A 21,433-nucleotide genomic window follows, 5' to 3' on the forward strand; every position below is an offset into this window, starting at 1 on the left:
GGCCAAGACTCTCTAACACACTTGTGCACACTTGCAAACACATAAAAAGGGTTGAAATTCACGTGTAAAACATGAGCTGTCAAAGGCATTACAATGCGCTGAATATGGATTGATTATGTGTTAAATGTTGAAATATGAACATATACGTAAACACTGATGTACTAATACAGAACAGGCAGACAGAGAGAGACAGAGGCAGAGATCCACATGTTCTGCAGCTTTAAGAGGTCCTCGTCCCGCCCCCAGACTTCTCCACTACACAACCAGAGTAAACTGGTTTGAGGCGTTCTCTCAGCCAAGCCCTAAGCCCTGGCAGAGATCCACGCTGAGTCTCAGTACACTCACACAAACTCAACACAAAAAACTTCGCTCTCGAGTCCCCACAAACACGTACGAAAGTGCGCAGTGAATCAGCATGCGTACGTGCACCTGCTCACACACGCACACACAAACACGGTTAGACTTTAAAACATTTAATGGACACGGAGAAAAGTTTAGAAAGCGTCTGAGCTCTCACAATGATGAGAATGTGTTGGATGGAGAGCAAACAGATCGCGGAGGAATGTAGCAGATATGAAGAAATGTCTCAGAGATAGTCTGAACCCTTCACACAGATTTTCTCACACAAAAAGCTGCTTTTACTTTTTATGTTGGACATCTCTGTGTGCCTGTGTTTTACTCTTTCTGCCCTCTGCAGTTGGCAAAACAGTTGTGTGCAATTATAAAACACTGCATGGAGAGAATCACAGTATGCGAAAAATAATATCCACACCACAGCTTAAAGAGGAGACACAGCCAGAGGAGAGGCGGCTAATGTACACATGCACACACACACACACACACACACACACACACACACACACAAAGCACAGTCTGAACGAGAGATAAAGAGATAACAAGATTAGCCGTGTCCTGTTTCAGTCATTAGCCTTGTTTTCAGTGCTAAACACGGCAAACCAGGGACACGCTTTTGATTTATGGGCCTCTCTCTCTGCCTTAATAACATTTCTGCGCTGTTTTTGCCAATGTGAAAGCCTTGTTTTCAGTTTGACTCTGGAATTCAAGAAATGGTGCTTACAGTCCCACAAAGTTTGGAGGCTTGGTAAAGTCCCATTGGGCCTCCCAACAGTGGGGAAAAGTGGTATACTCATAGCATGCCACTGAAAGTCGTGCATGTCTGCTTTAATGTGTGTGTGTGTCCGTGGGTTATGTGCATGTATGTGTCTACGTGTGTGAGTATTAGTGAAACAGCTGACAGCTAGCCTATTAGCTGATTCAAGCGCTAATTCAAACTTTGCTATCCTTTTCTCTCTCTCTCACACACACACTCACACACACACACAGAGGAATACCAACACACCAGACCCCATTATTACCCCCACCTCCCCCCTAACCCGCTCTGATTTCCTGACATTGAGCTTTTTCCTTCCTCTGCTTCCCGGCAGCACCATGATACACCACCGCAGTTTCATTACATCTGGTGAAAGTATTTGTGTGTGTGCATGTGTAAACACAAACGGCACGCTTTTGCCGTGGTGTGTGTGTGTATGTGTCACCGCTTCAGATTGACTCTGTTGTTGTCACACTATCTTGAATATCAACGTATACACGCAGTTAGGAGCAGATGGCTGCCACACACTGCAAACAGATAACAGCCTCTCCATTCTTGTTCATCGCTTACTCTGCTGAACACAACATCGCCTGCAGATACGTTAAATGACACGGTTCGGTTCTCGCTCTATAACTTCTCGCCTGTCTGTGAAATAACAGCGGAGATGTTAAACTTAGCTGGAGAGGAGGACAGGCAAAAGAGCGACTGCACTGACGCAACAGTAAATCTATCTGCATCTTCTTATGAGAGGCTTTATTTTGGAGCGAGTTAAATTGGGGAAATCTTTATTTAGCGTCCAGAGAGAGTTGATTGGAGAGCAGAGATGGCTGTCAACAAATGTGGGCTGTGTGTGTGGTATATCTACGTATGTTTGTGTGTGTTTGAGAGGGAGGGTGTTCTGGGGTTTTGTGGTTTTCTGACTCCCCAAATCTGGATGTTTACAAAGAGCCTCTCCGTCCAACCGTGGTGCATTTATGGCGTGGCAGTAAATTTAATCATGACATGATAAACATAAATGTCCTCCCCCCATGTACGCAGATGAGCATGTGCAGGCACATACACACTTTGTGGTAACAGAGGTATTTAATGTTGTGTAGTAACACTATTCATAGTGAGAGATGTCAAATTTACGAGCCAAGCCACTGACAAACATCTGTTTTATGACATAGGTACTGTGCCTCAATGGGGAAGTCTAAACCCCTTTAACTGTACCTGCATGTGTGTGTGTGTTACGTGCTTTTAACATTACCTCTGGTTGAACATTTGGCATACTTCAGTTCGTGCACAAACAGTACCATACACTCACTCTCTCACACCCACACACACACACTCAACACACACCCTCTTACCCTCCTTCCTCCCTCTGCTTGGATTGGCCTTGGCTGGGCCAAGAACCAACCCCTCTGGCAGCAGCACAACACATGGGCCGGCTAAAGTCAACAAGCCAGGCCCAGGCACATACAGAGAGGGAGAGAGAGAGAGAGAGAGGGAGGGAGGGGGGGTGGAGGGAGAGAGACTACCGCTAGTGGCAAAAACAAGTTGAAGTGCAGGAAGAGGGGGGAGGTACTGTGCCCTCGCATGTTTGCGTCTGTTTTAACGAGTAATTAATGAATAAGATTTGATACTTATTTAATTTGAATGAGACCAGCCTCAGACTGAAAGTGTTGGTGGTCTGGTTCTGAAGATTAACCTTTTATCAGTTGGATACACACGGTGGAAAACTCAAAACACAGTACATTTCCACACCAGGTCATGCCAGGGGACATTTGGACTTTGATACCGCAAATGGTGATACGATGCTGTCGTGTTTATGTTTGGCATCCCCCCACCCCGATCCAGTACCACAGTGGGCTCTCTGCTGTTGTTGGGGAGATGACTGGGCCTTCCCTCTATATTTAACACAGCATTTGTACTCCAGTTACCATCCCAGCATTAATTGCCCCAATCTGCGTGCGTTACGGCACATACTGCACTTGGTAAAAGCTCATTTAAAGGACCAGTGTTAATGGTTTAGAGGGGGATCTATTGTAGCACTGTAAGATATTGGAAAAAACTAACATTGCGATAACTTTATGTTCTAAAAATTATGTTCTGCAATTTTTATTGCGATTTTAAAGGTCCCATATTATACTCCTTTTCAGCAAGTTCACATAGGTTTCAGAGGTCCCAGAACAGTCAATTTGAAGTCTGTTGCCTAAAAACCCAATTTGTTCCTGGCCTTCAGCCAGCCTGTAACTCCCTCTACTGAGCTCTACTGAGCATAAGCTGTTTCTGTGTCTGTAGCTTTAAATGATAATGAGCTGTGCCTGTCCACGCCCCTCCCGCGCCGGTACCATGCGCTAATTCGGTTGCTATTGGCCGGCTCTGCCTTCAGTCAAAGAGGGACAGGCACCTCCCTTCAACACCGACTCTGGTTGGCTATTGTAGGCTGAGAATCAGAAATGGAAGCTCTTATTGGTTCAAATGAGACCTCTAGAAAGCTAAGAAGCTCGCCTCCACTTTGATACCGGAACGGAGCGGCACTTCAAAGGGAATTTGAAGTTGTAGTAAATACACGGGAAAATGCGGCATTTCTGACGGCTGATTAGTAACGACGAACGGCGATCCATGTATACTTATTAATGGAATAATGCTTTTGGACCAAATACTTTACTGGATTATATCATCTGGACCTTTAGCAATGTACCAGGAGGGAATTTATGAAAATAATATGCATCAGTGGAATACAGCGAGCCTTCATCGGTGAGTTACGTCAATTTTGTAAATGTTTGTTTATGATCTGTTGCCGTTGGTTGCACCCGCTGTGGTGATTGGATCTTTTAATGGTTTATATCAATCGAATCTTGAGCTTGATCGTAGCTTTTCAACGATGTGACACATGAGTGGCAACATAAAGTTATTATCGTTGCTGCAGGGCAAATGTTGTAGTAATTGCGATGACGGCCCTCCGGCGGGCCGTAGAGTGGTAACGGGTTTTAACGTAGTACAAGGAAACTATGTTACCAACAGTAACTTACGTTAGCTGCTATGCTAAAACCACATTCACCAGGCTATCACGCTCGGTAGGCCTACACAGTAAAGCAACATAACCTCAGACGAAGGAGGTAAAAATAGAGTCCTGTGCTCGTTTGTGCAGCCAACAACAGAGCAACTGCCGTGCTTTGCCCGTACCTTCGCCATGTTTATTTTACCGGAGCAGCGTTTGCGAGAGGAATAAAATAGCACCCGCGAGGAAGTTTCAGGGGGCAGACCAAACATTTATCTGAGACTTTTCTCATTTCGGGGGGTTTGTAGACAGGCTGGGGGCGCATATTATTGTTAGAAAACCATTCCAAAGTAAATTTTGCATAATATGGGACCTTTTTATATAAAAAATAATAATAATAATAATAAAAAAATAAAAAAATCAGGAAATTATACCAGATAAATGCAGTGTGTTTGCATGTACATATAATCAATTAACAATCATACTTTTTATTATTACGGACTACTCTCCTCCCACTTTTACCACATTTGGTTCAGTGACTCTGAAGCCCATTCCCACTGGACAAAAAACCCAATAGGCAAGTCTTCCGGGGTCTGAAAAACCTGCGTCAACGCGCTAATTACGGTGGGGAAGGGGTATGACACCCGCATTAAAAAGAGAGTTCAGGTTGAGCGTGTTTACAGGCAGGTGTCACACAGACTCTGCACGCACAGCGGTCTGTTCACTCTGTGCGGTGATGAAAAGCTGCACTAATAAGATTTCTGAAAGGCTAGTCATGAAGGCAAAAAAACGGGCGAGATTTCATTTTGCACCAAGCAACAGGACAGTTACAGCTTGATGTGTTTCAGTTGATTTCCCTCACAACTGCACATCCTGCGATCTGACTATTGCAAATGTGCACATTGCAAAGCCGTTGATTTATCGTGCAGCCCTTATCTATTGCTATGATCACTTATGAAAAAGTAGGGATGCACGATATTGGATTTTTTGCCAATATCTGTTACCGATATATATTTTTTTCCACCTCATCGCAGAGAACATCAAGTCTCCCCTGTAGTGGAATGATGTCATGCCTACTCTTATTGTAGCGGCCCACTGGCAGATGCAGAAATAACATAATACAGTGCTTTTTAAAATGTACACATTCACTGGGCAATATAAGAAAACGACATAAACTTAGGTTATGTACAAAATGCCATATTTGTTTGTTTATTTTAGGTGAATCATCGCGCCTATCTGCCGATGCCGACATGACATTTTCAAGCCATAATCTGCAGATACTGATAACGTTCCGATAATATCGTGCATCATCTTCAACCACCTTAGAATGAGCTCTTTTTCCACAGATGGAGCACTTCCTCTTTCCCCAGAGTTTGCCTGTTATCGTCGGGCCGACGGGCCTGTAACAGATATATCTGCATCGGCATTAATGATTTCTTTAACGCCCCAATATGTGAACTTATGTAAATATATTTAACAGGAGTTGTTTGTTAAAGAAAGCAGCATTCTGAGAACATTTGCATAACCAAATTGATGAGCTGCCATCTTGGTAATAATTGACTTTTTTCAAGGTCTTACAAATCCCACATCGGTCATGCTCTAGTTGCTACAGTTGCCCGGCGTGGACAAACCAAACACTGGCTCTAGACTCGGCTTTCCACGTTTCGCCAGGTTTGCGACCGCCATAGGATCTCCTTAACTCTCTTAAAGGGAGGGGGGATGGGTTATCAGTCGGTTGCAATCTGTAACCTCACCACTAGATGCCACTTAATCCTACACACCAGTCCTTTGAGGTTCAGTCCAACTGCCAAAATGCACTCACAACAACAACCGTGAAAACCAACAAGCATGGCACAAACACAACTAAAATGTTGATGTGTTTATCAGTGCTGTATTTAAAGTCTTAATATGTAAACTAATCTAATCACTCGCCCTGCATGTGTATCCCACTTGCTTTTGCACAGTCAAACCTCCGTTTAGCAGAAAACAACTCTTACACACTTAAACATTTTGCAACAACCCTACAAGTCTCTGGACAGGGGGGGGTGATTGTTTCATTCTCTAAAGACTGGTAGCGATATGAGCCCTGGACAGCACACAAGCGGCCTATCTTGTTTACCAGGAAAAGTCTTGTGTGTGGCGTCGAGTGCTTGGAAGAAACCAGTTTGAAAAGGTCAAGAGGAAGACAGAGTGGAAGGGGCTGGGCGGTATCAGTAGATTTCATTGTTTTTAAGGTGGCTGACCACGAAGCGTAACAACTTTGTATGAGGATGACTCAAAGCAGAGTACAGTATGGTGGGTCTAGTTTTCCCCGGTGTTGTAAACCTGCTAACAATACTCTCTCATCTCCCTCTCAAAGGTGGTTGCTTTAAATAGCACCTATCCACCCAATGTTATCATGTGATCGTCATGATCCCAAAAACATGCATCAGGGTGTACGTGTGTCTGTATGTACTGTATGCGTACGTGCATGTCTGCCGGCGTCTCGATATCCAAAGCAGCTGTGCGAGCCTCAGATCTGCCTGGTGACTGGTTTGTTGCAAACAATTTCCACTTTCAAACACTACGCTGTTTGATTTGTGATGGGAAACACATTCAACACACACTGACCTTGTTTTCATATTGCTTTTTGTCCCTGTCTGCTTCTCTTTTCATCTCTCTCCCTCACAGACAGATGCAAATGCGTGCAGCGGTACAGAAATGCGCACCGAAAATAGGAGAAATGTTTCCAGTCATAAGATAGAATTTTCCTTCGGCACAGCTTCTCGCTTATTCATCTTAAACCGCATGTTTGCATCGCTCGTCCTCACACACACTCAGAGGGAGAGAATGTGAGGGAGGCTGACAGACAAAGCGATGGTAACCACAAAACCACAAGAGCATTGTTAACCATACTGTCGCTTGCTCTAATATGCATCTTCTTTTACCCTTTCAGCATGTTTCAGGCTCAAAGGATCCTGTTGGCTTTAAGTTTTGTTTATGTTTGATGAGCCTGTGTGTGTTATCCTAAAGCGTCAGAGATCATATGTAGATGAAGGCTTTTGTGACTTTAGTGCACACATATTAGGAAAAACATACATTGCAGGGCGAAGGAATGGTATGATGTAGTCAAACTGGTAAATCCTGCACAATGAGGCATCATAGTGACAACCGAGGGCTGACCAGGCTGGTCTTGATGATTGTCTCCGGCTGTGCAACCCCTACAGCTGCACGTCCATATACACTCTATAAATAGAGCACCCGCTGCTCTCTATCCTGCAATCCCCCCGTCCCCCATCATCCTGCCTCGACTCGGCTGAATTACGTAATGTCCTTCGTCTCCCGCTCTCTCTTTCTGTCTCACTCGCCTGCTCGCTCTGCGGGCAGATGGTCATAATTGGCAGTAAACAGTCTTCTCCCCGCAAACCGACACAAGCCTGTGCCCCCCGTGTTTACAGCTGTGATCCTCCTGCTTCTGTCCTCATCTATTCTTCCTGTTTTTTTTCTGTAAGATGTGTGTGCGACGCAGCACGCACAACAGATATAAATATGTTGATATTTACATGTGGCTAGGTGTCTGAATTCAGCCGTAATAGTGCAGTCAGTACACATGTTGCCCCTTATGTAAGTCCCCAGGCTCTGAGCCCCCTGGAGAGGGAGAGGCTGTTAGGCAGGAGCCGTGTCTCTTTAATGTGGGCTGTGAATGTAATGGCTATTCAGTCCCGGGACAAAAAGCCCTCTCTTTCTGTCTCTTGATCCTCGAATGCAATCTGTAGCCTTAGGCCAAAGCACAAACAACGGCCAGCTTTGTCCGAGCAAAATAATAGAGGATAGACACAAAGCAAAAAGGCATAATTCCCACTGTGGTGTCTGACTCCCCAATAATCTACACAGACAGCACAGGGGTTATTCCATGTGCAGCAACCTGTACGGACGCCCTCCCTCAACATCCGAGCCGTGTTTGTAGCACACGGTCCTCCGAGAAGAAAATGTTGACACAGCACGAGCAATTAAGCGGCTGACGACATGAGTGGATCTTGACGCACTACCTGACTTGCATGCCCTGCCAGCATCTTGCGGAAACAGCATGATTGGGTTATTGTGGCTCATTACGTTTGCAGTGAGAGACTTACACAAGTCAGTCGGGTGACGTCAGAACACAGTTTGAACTTCCTTCTTGTTTTATCCCCCCAATAAACCCTTCAACAAGTCCTTTAAAAGTTGAATCTGTTAGCTTCGGCCTGGTTTCACTCAAATTCTAACCCACTTTAATTGATTAATTCCTTATAAAAATGACGCCATGACAAAGAATATTATAATTATAATCTGTAGACAGAGCATTCACTGCACATCTAATAGATAATATGTTAATACACAACAGCTCTAATGCTCATGTCTCTGGGAAAGCTCGCTAACCACTAGCTGAACCATACTTTATTGCCCCACTGTCGCCTAAGGCTACACAACAAGATTAACTTGTAGCTATAGCAACTTCCCTCACAACTTCTGTCAGTCCCCTCCAATAACAATGTTGTTGCTGGGGGAATGCAGGGCAGCCTCTCCTGACTGGTGGCCTTTTTTTCCCCCCTCTTCTGCCAGGGGAAGCAAACAAGATAGACTCCTCTGCCTCAAACACTGCGTCCTAATCAAAATGCTTGTCGTTCTTGATTCGAGTCATGAGTTGAAGTAGCGTGCCAGGGGAGACAGCCCAGTAGCTGCTTTTTTTTCTTTCTTTGTGAAAAACACTTTTATTCCTGTCCGACATGCGTACAAATCATATTTTTATGGATCTAAATAATCCAAACCACTCTGGGCTACAGTGAACTCTTGCTTCTCCGGAATCACAAAGACAAGTCTTCTCCTGAGCCCCGCAGAACAATTGAGCTGCCTCGCTGTTTGTTCTGTGGATGTTAAGAGGAAACCAGATCAAATCAAGTAAGACGAGTTCAAGCTGCATGTAACAAAGTAAGTCTGTTTCCCTCTGACTTGAAAAGAGGAAGGAGGAGAAGCTAGGGGGGAAAAGTCGCAACCCAGACTTTGATTCAAAATTCTGAAGCAAAACAATCAGGACAAAGCGGACAGAAGCCAAAGTAAACAAAAAGGAACATGTCTTCAAACTTTGAACACAAATTAAAATGGCGGGGAGCTCCGAGCAGAGCGGTCAGTCCTCTTTCTGCAGCATTCATCTTCTTATTTTGTTCCTCATTCTTCACTTCCCACTCCCTCTCTCTCGCCTGCTCTTGAGATTTGCCCTTCTGCCATCACAAGCCAGAGCAGGCCTCTGCCTGGTTTCCTGTGTTTTGCGAAAGCAAACCAATGCTGCTCTAAAGCCACTCTGCTCTACTTACTCCCATGAAGCCAAATATCTGCAGGGCGGCCTCAGACAGACAGAGACTCAAGCCAGTGAAATAAACTGATCGGTATAATTTTCTAGAAAAAGAAAGTGAGGGAGCTGCAGCTCGAAAAAAGAGCTTAAAGCAGAAAAGGAGGATGGCTGCAGAGTGTGAGTAAATCTGTGGATGACTCCTTTCATCCAAATATGTAGTAATACAAGTAAAGTAAATGTTAATATTCATAATGGTAACACTTGTGGTTTTTGGGTTTAAACAAGCTGCTGTAGTAAAATGTGCACAAGTAAACAGAAATGAAAACATTCAAAGAAAAACAACTGAATAAATCAGACAAAAAGGCCTTCAGGGATCTTTGAACCCTTAAAAAGTGCATGTTGATTTCATCTGCCTCTCCATGTAAACAGAGCTGTGTAGAATAATAACAAAGAAGGGTAAAAAGGGCACGAGCATGTAAACAGTTTGCTTTTTGGTTGGTTTGGTAAACTAATTATTACAAAACAAAATATATACCATAAATAATATACCAAAAAATATATGTTTTATAATTCTGACCTGGCATAGAAGCTGCCAGGCTTATGAAGGGATGCAATCTACTTTAGAGAGTAAAATACACACACACCTACAGAGCACAGTGTGTGTCTGTCAGAGCTGGCAAGTTTATTGTGCTGCTAGTGCAAATATGTGTCGAGAGTCTGAGGTAAGTAGACGTTTTAAAACACCAAACTTTTCAAGTGAACTGATTCCAAATTCAAGGAAATATTATCATCGCGTTTGTGTGATGAAGAGCACAAATTCAGACTTAGGACCATATATTAAATTTACTTATATTTACATCAAACATCAGAGAAAATGACATATGGAAAAATCATTGTCGTTGATTCCATTTCAACTATCAGTAAATATTCATAACTCAGTTGTTGTGGATAAAAGAAAAAATAGCAGGTTCTCTACTATCTCTCTCATTGTCCCGGTGGTGGTGAGTGGTTGCATGATGTGGCCCCTGTCCCTCAGTAACTGAATACTCCGGGTGTATCACCCCCTCCTTGGCCCCCCCCCACTGGCCAAGTTAGACTGTTTTCTGACTAATACAGCCAAAATTAAACAAAAAAAAAATGTAGCTCTCCCAGCGGACCCTCTGACTCTCAGCCTATAAAAGATTCAGCGTACTCAAAATTATCAGTTTTTCAACATCCTGCAGGAGGAGGCTGTGACACTCTTGGGGATAAGGAAGGGAAAATGGCCCCTCTATCACCCTGCAATGCAAGAGGGGATAGTTAATAAGATAAATGGAGCCAATTAAAGCACATCATGGAAACACTAGAGAGATGATGATGATAAAACTGAGCGTCTACCTTCAGACAGCTGTGGAGCGACAGAGCGCCGCTCATCCATGAGACATAAGGATATTAAATCCTGACTCTGTCCTCTGTTTTTTTAGAAAACATGTTGAAATATGACGGCTGTGTTTCACAAAACGGGAGGAGAATGCCAGGAGGGTGCAACTGGTGGGTTCTCCCTGTGAGGGTTGTGCATTTTCTAAACAGGGCCAAACCCAGGCGATGGTCAGCTGAGGGCAGACTCTTTCTCCTGAGCAGACAAACAGACAGATGGGAGAGCTTGCCAGACGGGCGAGCAGCCGAGGCACAGGGAAAGTCATGCCTTGTGAGACTCAAGTGTTTTTCTGTCGAACAGTCGGGCCTCTCCACAGCCAAGCCTCTTCACTCTCAGAGTCATAGACTCACACACACACACAGATGGGTTTACTTATTATTGCAAAATCTACAACTGCTGACTTAAGGCGGTTATATAAATGCATCAAGCGTTTGTGTATTAATATCAGAACAAGCAACATTTAGCCTGCGACATAATTTGACATTACAGTTTCATGTTTATGCAATTGAGGAAATTCAATCTGCTGATAAGGCCCATGTGATCAGGTCAAAAGCCTCAGAAGTAATCTGACCCTCCACTGCTGAAGTGTCTAAATGTTGTGCAATATATTTCTGGATGATGTATCAATTTTTTTTCTATAGCAGCTCCCTAGTTAAAGGCTGGGTAATACCGACAGCTCAGGACAGACCAAGCCACAGAAATACCAACATACCGCTACACCTCACTCCCGCACAACACACGCAGACGTGCATGAACTCGGCACCTCAAGTCCCCTTTGGTCTATATTCTCTAGTAAATCTGGCCAAATGTAAGAGAGCTGACATGACCCCCTATTAAGGAGAGCTGAAGTGAAACCAGAGACAGAAATAGCTGCTCAGCACACCTATTAAACGTGTAACACCCCCTAGCCCCCTACACCCACATAGGTACAGACATCGCTGGTTAAATAGCCCCTTTTTTCTGTGACTCAAGCTGACAGCTTTAGAGGATAATATTGTTGTCACTCAGTTAAAGCCAATTTACTACAACCAACATCTTGTTTACATTTCCTGCAACTGTAGAACGGTGGCCATATGTTAACAGGAATAAAACAACATGGATGTGACGATTAAATCTAAAGGCAGCATGTGTATGAGGGATTTCTTCATGTCTTCCTGTGGATGTTAAATGACAGCAGGCAGAGCTGGAGTCAGACACTCATAGAAAAACATTGGTAATAATTCAAAGGATATTGCAATATCCGGTGCCATTCCCTTTCTCGCCCTCTCCCTCCGTGTCTCTTCCGTCCCTGCTCTTCCATATTTTCCTCATGGTGTAATTATAGTGAACAAAACACAGTGCAAACACAAGCTAGTATATATATATATATTGTGACCATGGTGTTGATTCTTGGTCCAAACCGGAGCTGGTCGCGAGCTAGAAAAAGCAAATGCTTTGAGTCAGGAGACCGAAGATCAGCCTTGCCCTCTGCGTAAATCACAGAGACGCAAACCTCATGAAATATGTCTGGCTTGAAAGGGAGTAAACCAATGTGTATTGTATGTCAACAGAACAACAACCCAAAAAAATGGGCACATTTCCGTCTGTGGATGAGAAACAAGCGTGGGTGGAGATGCAGCTGATGAGAGAAGAGTAAGAATAACTCCATTGTGAAAATCTCTGAGTATCCGCACGGCTTGGAACAGCTACGAGAGTTTCTGGGGCAGCGATCGGGCGCCCTGCGCTCCACCTGACTGGACGGCCTCATACACTAAATGCTTTGTGCAGTGGCATGTTGGTGCTGGAAGCCACCACCACTAAGATTAAGGAGGGGATACTTTCTAACTTCCCCCCCCCCAGGGCCGGAAATCTCCACGTTGTCTTGGCAGCTGTCAAAGGAGTCCGGGGGCGTGTTTCTGCTCCCGTTTAAAGAAGTAACTGGCTCAAAAACACCTTTTTAAATACCTGTTCACAGGCAGGTTTTTAAATAAGTTGAACTGACCTCACTTCTCTGCCTTTTTTTAAGCACCTGTGGAAACCCTGCATAGGAATAAAGAACAGGATGTGTGAGGTTTAGCTTGTCGCAACAGAGAAGTTATGTTAAAAATCTATCTTTATCTTTTAAAAACAAGTTTATAGCTACAGGGAGACCGCAGATCCCAAGCTAATGCTTGAAAAAACAAACACTGAGTGTGCACATAAAGCAAGAAGCTGTCAACCTATTCCCCCTCCTCTCACCGCCTGCGCTACTTCACAATGAGGGCGCGTGAACACCACATAAAGCCACACACATAAGGAGTCACCTTAATGACTTGGTAAACATATGTGTATCTATTACTGGCTGACTCAGCAGGCCGCAGAAAATGCTATGATGCATGATGTAATATAGAGGAGATGACGGACAAGAGAGCAGCGTTATTAGCAGATCTGTGTTAAATGAAACATGACTAACACTCCACCGGGACAGGCTGAAAAGTGTGTGAGTATTTCATGTGTGTTGGTGAGACAGAAAAGGTAATTTGGGTTTACTCGTGCACAGATCTGCTCACTCGCAGAGCTGCTTGCACTATTCCTTTGAGGGCACGAGGATAAGTCATTATCCCAGGCCCACACAGGCCTATTGTTAAGGACGCGCATGTCTACACAACCGCTTAAGGACACACAGAGAGAGCAAAGGGGCTTTCTAGGAGCTTATGAGGAACTGGGCCCACTGGTTGTAGAAGCCTGGGTGTGGCTCAAATTGTTTATTCAAGCTGGATCTTTGTTTTCAATGACGTTACTATCTGTTTATTAGCCGTTCAATCTATGCAGAGTTTGGGCCTTTTTATTCTGCCTTTGATTTACCCGATCCCTTGCAGGCGCAGACATTTTGAAAGGTCAGCGATCACATTACTTAACTGCGTGAACACAAAATCAATCGGAATGCCAGAAATTCAGTACGACTCTCCTCCACGACTGAACTCCGAGACGGGGCTGTCGATAATCCTTTAATTACAAGGAAGATCGTGGACGTTTGATGTTCCTAGGGATGCAGTAAAACACCTCAGCCAGCTCTGTATTTGTGACCCATATATTCTGCTACAGTGAGGGGACAGCAGCGTTGATGTTTCATGGGTTAATGGGAGAACAGTTGCGATGACAGGAGAGCAGAGGCGTGCTCAGAAACATATAAACTACAGATAATGGATAACGTTTTGGGGGGGAAAAAAGCAGCCTGAAACTTGTTATTATATCTGTAAATATAATGCCAAGCGGAAAAAGAACGTTTTCTCACACAATAAAATGAGAGAAAACTTTCCACAACATGCTGAGTACTAATTAAAACGCAGAAACAATAAAACAGATGTAAGCCACTCAGCTCTGCACAGCACACAGTGTTAGGCGTTACTCAGACTTGTCTCTGTTTGCAGTCTGGACTGAATTTCACTGCTTGTCATGGGCGGCCTGGGATGACTTATGAAAGAGTTGCGCAAGACCGTGTGTGTGTGTGTGTGTGTGTGTGTGTGTGTGTGTGAGGATATTTATAAGTGATTGAGAGCAGGAGAAAGAAAAGAAAAAGCCATGAAACTAAGGGCTTACAGAACATTTTGAAAACAGTTACTTCAGTCTTAAATAGGATTATTCTCAGCCACCAAGGATGTGGTTTCACTGGAGAGCACATTCAGAAACGTATACTTATTTGTTGTGTTGATTAATCTGCCACACTGAGAAGTAAAGAAACTAGTTTTATCAGTATTATCTGCAGTGTAGTGTATTATTACATAATCAGAATCAACGGCAAAATCAACTCTTGGCTTGTGAGATTAAATCTACAGATCTGTACTTCAATGCCAATAGAAACACTGTTAATATTCCAGCGATGGCACTGCTACAATTATAGATGTGTTAGAAGCAGACACTAAAAAGAAGGGAAAATATAAGGAAGTGTGTTTGAGAAAAACAACACATGCTGACATTATGTTCTCTTGAAGTATGGAATAATCTTTCCTAGCACAGAGAGACTCTGCATTGTTCAGAGGGCTTCATCTCCTCTGGATCCGACTAGGATTTAGCCTGTCATCCGTCAAACAAAGGGTCAGAGGGTAAAAGAACGGAAATTAGGATGTATGGGAAAGATGAAACGCACAAAAGAGGGGCAGGGGCATTTTACTAGGGCTGAAAATAAAATCTAACTGTTGACGCACAATGTGACTCCTGAGAGCTTTATACACAATACCAGCAAAGTCAACTCTGACTTCGCTGTGGTGAACTTTTTAGGCACTTATAAAGAGTGGCAATGACTCAAAGAGAGCAAAGGGCGTCATGGGAGCGATATTAGTTGCCTGAAAGAGCAAGAAATGTGGGAGGGATTTGATGAAAGACGAGAGAGCAACGCCTCAGAGCAGCTGCGGGTCGGTATGAGGAGTGGGGCAGAAGGACAGAAGGACTGGTTGAAGGGAGAGGAGAGACAGTTGACTGTGGCATCTCTAAATGCTACTGAGGCAGAACAGGAGGCCTTATGTAAGTGCCGATTGGAGTGGGTGAGCAAGCAATAAAGCATTTTACTGCAGCCGTGCCAGAGCTGCGCAACAAGAGTTTCCTTCCCTCACGATAAGTGTTTCTTTCTCTCCCCGTCCCATCCTGCTGGAGGACAGCTGTACAGTATACAACCAAAAGTTACAGTAAAAAAATGCAACAGAATTTTTGCATAATGTTTTGGAGCCGCTTTTTTCACGTTGTCGACGTAACGTATCTTTTGCAACAGAGCAGACGCTTTGCAGAAAACGTTCCTTCATGCCTCCTACTCTCCTCCTCACGTATGCAATTGATCTTGCTTCTCTTCTTCACTGCATATCAGCAGATGATTAATGTCTCATTAGGGCATTGTACGCATACACACACACACACACACATGCACGGCAAATATTTCAGCCATTAGCCAGAGCGACTTCCAGAGGCCCTCATTAGCGTTAAAGAATGAATGATACAGAGCCAGTCGCAGTGCTGCACCATTAAAACTTAGATTAGATATAAACTTCTATTTCTCTGCTACTCTTTTTTTCCGCTCCTCCCTGCACCTCTAAGGCAGGAGGCAGTTCAGCTTCCTTTTTAGACACTGAGCTGTCTGCAACAATCTTTAGTGGAAATTGTCTATGCAGCACATAACACAGATCCTGAAGCTGAACAAGCGGATGTGCCAGATGCCTGCTTGTGTCCTGATATGACTCGCTCTGCTCCCATGACTCCATTCATTGAGGGCGACCTTTCACCCCTGCCTGTGTCAGTGCAAGGGCTTTAACCTCTTGTGGTATGGCAGCGGGAATTTCAGAAGGAATTCTGCAACTAATGATAGTCATGCTAAATGCATATTGCAGCCAATTAAAAAACACCTGTGAAGAGGCGGGCTTCTTCAAGCAGCAGTCTGGATGTGGGTTAGACACCCCAGACAAGAGTGGGGGCGGGGAGCCTTTCCGCTGACTCTGACCTTCAACAACCGGCTGTAATGTCTCCTTTGGGAGAGGAGGATTGGTGGCGGGGTGGTCGGAGGGGGATGGAAAGGTGGAATACCCTGCTCCAGTCTGCCTGCCCTAAACCTTACTGGTGAGTCTTAGCAGACTGAGACTGGTCAGTAATTATGTTAGCCTCCCCCCTCTCACTGCAGTTGGTTGCTCTGGTGTCTTGTTTATGCAAACTCAGTGTTTTCTATTCATGTAAACCTACTGTGGTGACAGCGTACCTGACCAAGGACAGATAAGAAAGAAAAGCTTTTCACATCAAAACAAGATGCCCCCTCCCCTCTTCATTTCGCTAGACCTCTTTTTTTTCTCCTCTCTTTGTTCTGTTATCTCTGTGCTGGAGCCAACGCTGATGAGTATTGACAGGTAGAACAAGCTCTGCTTTAGGGAGAAAGAGAGAGACTCAATCACAGAGAGAGCACAAGCTCACACAGAGGCACAATTGACAAGACAGGTGGGAGTATAGCAGTATACAGTGTAGGTTTGAATGTGTTTAGTTGAATATGCACATGTGTGAGCAAGTGAATGTATCAGTTCCTCCTCCTTCTTCCACAGAGATGTTTGCCCAGGCTTGTCTAAAGCGTTGTGACCTACTTTGCAGCATTTGCAAACTGACAAGACAAGGTGTGAAAGCACTACATTGTATGTGCGAAACAATACACAACTGATACAGTAGTTAAAGTAAAACATGCAGAACAACAGCTTTATAGCTACAGTCTCTTTAAACCTGCAGCACAATGGCAGTAATACCTAAAGCGTTTGGGAGCAGATGTAAATATGGTTTTGTTTACACAATCCAAAGTATGTCACAGAGTGTGGCAAATGCACAATGGGTCACACCCTCATTCACAGAAGTGTACTTACATACTAAGATGTCAAACATAACCATACCTCTGTCGCTACTGCTAGGAAATAAACAGCTGCCTTCCTCTGCAGTCCAAAGAGTGTAGTTCAAACTATGTTAATCGGTTAAATTGAACTATAAGCAGGTTTTCATGGCAACTACAGTCCATTCTTTCAAACTGCTCTTTGAAAATCGTGATGCACATTCTGGACAGCAGGGACAGCTGGGATGAACTTAATGAAAGTTATGCAAGTATTATCAGATCACCGAATAGTCTTAAACAATATAAATCTAAATCTGAAGAAAGCTCAGTGAGAGGAGAGGAAAACCTCTCGTCACCAACTGCAAAACAAAAGCCAATTTAAGCGAGGTACAGACAGGGACTTAATCTGTGAGGTCAATGGAACAAAAGAGAGGTCTGGCTTATAGGACCACACGGTTATGTAATGTTATGCAACTTCTTTCAGCGGCTGTGCAGTGTCAACTTAGAGTTTTTTTGTATTGTGGTAGCAGTGCTGTGAAAAAGAGATGTTTCAAATCTGCTGAAAAGAATGTGGAGGGAGAGGTGAGAGCTTTGTTGTCTGTAGTGGGCACACACACTCCAACAGACACTCAAAGAGAAGCACGCACAGCAAAATCACTCTGGTTTAAAAGCGTGTTCAGTCTTGCATGCTCCCCGGAGACACACCCGCGCATCATACATGACCAGCGGCACGTGAAGTTCACGTGATGATGAGCGACGGAAGGAAAGAAGTGTGTGGTTCAACCCCCCCCCCCAACCTCTATACACCACTGTCAGCAGTTGAAACCGGTTCTGTGCACTATAATAACTTTAAGATCTAAAATGTTAATATCCTCCTAACATCGACAGAGGCTTAAAAAAACAGCAATTTGTTGATGCAGAATTGATGAAGAGCTGCTCAGTTTTAGGAATGTACTGTACTGTACTGCCAGCAGGCATGTTGTTAATGTGTAAACGCTGTCTGATAGACAGACTGCGTCTTGACACGGGCAGTAACCAATCAGCTGCGTTACAATGAAAAAAAAATGGTAAGGCACCGCCTACAGCCTCTCCCAGCCATCTTTACTGTTACATAATCACTTATCAGTGCACTACGCTTGTCCCTGGATGCATTTTCTGCTCCTTCTGTGGGAAAGAGTCTGTATGTGCTTGTACGTTTAGATAAGGACTATCAAAGAATACATGTGCATATGTCATAAGTGTAACAATGGCTGAACTGCACGTGTAATGTGTGAAGAAAACACACCTTCCTGCCTGATACAAAAGGAGCACATTATAAACTGATACATCCGCTAGCCTGGCCTGCAGAAAGAGGCTCAAATGGGGTCAAACTGAGCTAGCCAGCAAGACGTTAAATTACATGACAAGTTAAAACTGTTTTTTAGTAAACAACACAAACCTACAGTAACTATCTCAGTCCTTCTTTCTCCTCTCCTTCTGTCAAGTGATTGGGCAATCCTGGCCCTCATCTCTGGCTCTCTTAGTGCACATTTCAAAACTATTCTGGATGGAACACCAAACATGTGGTCAGTTGACCAGTACGCCCCCACACCATTCATGCCCAAAACCACTGTACAGTTGTAGCCAGAGGGTAAATTCCACTTCTAGTAAAGACTCTGTTTGGAGTAAAGTATAGAAATGCCTATGTTGTGTATTTTTAATCAAGTTAAATCAGATGTATATAAAAAAGAGACGTGAGCACAAAAATAGGTCAGACTGTAAAGTGTGCTCCAGAATCCTGTGGGGTTGATGATACATCTGCCTAACTGTATTCCTTGGAGATGAAGCTCTTTCACTTAAAAAGCAAACCTTTGTTTAAAAACGACAACATATAAAACAATAACAAATAAATATGGAGAAACAGCAGGGGTTAGTGACTGAAGTTTCCTTCAGCTTCTCCGTACCTGTTTCTGGGGACAGGGATGTGGTTGGAGGGGAGGGGTTGTCTCTCTGTCGGTGGTACGTGCCTCCCCTGTGCTGCCCTGAAGTTGTTGGCCAGCTCTGCCTGTTTCCCTGGGTTCCTGATGTCCAAGTGCATGAAGCCGCCCTGGAACTGCCCGTTTAGGCCTGGGCAGTGAGTGGGACTGGCCCTCTTCAGAATCCCAGTGGAACCGGTGTCTTTATGGTCCCCCAGGCCGGTCTATAGAATGAAACAGTGGCAGTATTTTTAAAAGCTTGCCAAAAGAAGCAAAAAAAATCGTAACACTAGGGCTAAACCTCCCTAAGTAATACTGTAAAAACTTTATAAATAAATACAACAGGTGGGAGTGAGATTGGGAAAGTAACAACTACCATAATCAGACACAATTGGTTAAATGTGGAGTAAAAAAATAGTATTAAATATACACTTAATATAAAAATTACATTCACAGTTTGTTACAGCCTAAACAACTTTTTCAGTTTACTTGTTTTTTCCTGACCAATAGTCTAAAAGTGATTTATCGTTGAAGATCTAAAAAGACGTTTAAGCAAATGTCTCCTCCTCCTGTAAGCCTGGGCTCATACCTAACTGCTATCATCAATTTGCAACGTTAAAATAAACAGTCCAACTCAACTTATTTGAATAAAATGCTATCTGCTCCATTTAAAAAGTAGGAGTGGCAACTTGTCATCTTTGCATATTAAATGTTGCAGGGTCAATTATTAACTATATGACATGATTAAATTCCTGACCCTGAAGGACAACACACCCATGTGCCATACAATGCTGAAAATGAAATGCAAAAACATACAATCAAGTTATAACATGATGCAAACAAAAAGTGCTGCATTAGAAAAACATAAGAATATGTCACATGTCCACAAACTAACTAACGTTACTGTGATGTGTGTGAGAAGCCGGGTCGTGCTGTGCAGCCCAGGAAGCCCTGGCTGTAGCTCCACCCTAAAGTTATGGGGGAGGGGGGTCTGGCTAGTAGTTTGAAGTCCCTGCCCCTCTTTTCTGTAAACTTTGCACACAAAATGAGCCGCCATTTAAAGCGGTTTTGATACGACGTAATTACTGTCGAACAAGCGTTGACAGCAGTTGGTTAAATAACTGACACTTTAAAAGTGGGTGAAGAGTTGAAAGGCGGTAACGTTACTCAACACACAATGTAACTGTTACAGTAGTTATGTTCCTGTGTGAGCTTCACACATCTTGCAGCCGTTAAATGTAACAGTTACAGTTAATAATGGTTTGTGAGAGCGGTATGAGCTGTCACAGGGCTTATTACACAGCGTAATGACAGGTTAACGTTACATTGTTGATATTTTTTGTGCTGTAAGTTGAGGATACAGATGCCTTTGCCGGCTAATGGAGTCGTGCGTAGGCTACAACACGGTTAAACGGCACTTACTTTTTCCACCTCGTGCAATATTCGTCCGCCCGGAGAAAGTGCGCTCACGTTTGAAGAGCTTCTCTCGCTTTTAACCTCCGCTGCTGAGCCGCCGTCCATTACAAATTTGTAGAGGACGGGCCCGTTTGTGTACGCCGGCATGGGACCGTTTCTCTCCACCGTGGGGACCCGGGTGTCGCGGAGCACGGAGCGTCCTGCCCGGCAGTTGAAATCCGCAACACCGACCCTCGTCCCAACCGACGACTTCTCCATCATACACCTTGAATCCATATTCAGACAGGGCGAGTGGAGAATAAAGAAAGAAAACCAGCTTTCTATAGATTTTAGTGCAAATTGCTGGACTTAGATACATTTATCAGGATTGTCGCGAGTTGATAGGTGTTTGTCTGTGTCTGAACTTCTATCTAGTCTACATGTAAAGTTTTCTACCACCACCGCCGCCGCCTCCACCAACACCAACACCAACACTACCCAGGATATCCAAAAAGCCGCCCGGTCAGAGGGATAAAAGATTGTTTTGCCTCTTTCCTCCAAAAGAATGCCACGCCTCCTCCACTTCTCTCCTATTGGTCCGCTGCGTACATAAACATTACACTTTGGCACGCGTCCACGGAGAAGCGGACTCTGATTGGCTGTTTTTTCTGTGTCAATCATGTTTTTTTGTAATCCAAGTAATGTGGGTGGAAGAGGGGAGGGGGCGTGTCCTTCAGTTTACCGGCCGGTGTCTGTCGACGACGAAGAGCCGGCGAGGGAAGCGAGGCAGAGCAGAGAAAAACAGGCTGCAGGCCTCAGCCACAAACTGCGCATTTATATTTTTGGCTCATCTAATGGTGCACGAACCGTACGTTAGTGGCTTATAATCGATTAAATGAACACATTTGGTCCTCACTGAAATTTATGAGTCTATATATTGGCTTTTTGATATGTATTTTCCCA

The 21,433-nt window shown here is 44.0% G+C and overlaps 1 protein-coding gene across 2 annotated transcripts in view; it reads right to left on the bottom strand.

Moving 5' to 3' along the window:
• slc2a4rg (SLC2A4 regulator) overlaps positions 1 to 20,953 on the bottom strand; it is a 42,410-nt gene extending 21,457 nt beyond the window's left edge. For both annotated transcript variants that reach the window (XM_069660593.1, XM_069660592.1), the window contains exons 1-2: positions 20,498 to 20,953; positions 19,064 to 19,299 (exon numbers count right to left, since the gene is read on the bottom strand). In XM_069660593.1, the coding sequence (XP_069516694.1) occupies positions 19,064 to 19,299; positions 20,498 to 20,767 (506 nt within the window). In that variant the 5' untranslated portion in view covers positions 20,768 to 20,953. The remainder of the gene's footprint in view (positions 1 to 19,063; positions 19,300 to 20,497) is intronic.
• Positions 20,954 to 21,433: the final 480 nt, after the last annotated feature.

The sequence above is a fragment of the Semicossyphus pulcher genome, unplaced genomic scaffold, assembly GCF_022749685.1.
Source record: "Semicossyphus pulcher isolate SPU_LCO1_2020_fin unplaced genomic scaffold, fSemPul1.0.p SCAF_13, whole genome shotgun sequence".
Lineage (NCBI taxonomy): Eukaryota > Metazoa > Chordata > Actinopteri > Labriformes > Labridae > Semicossyphus > Semicossyphus pulcher.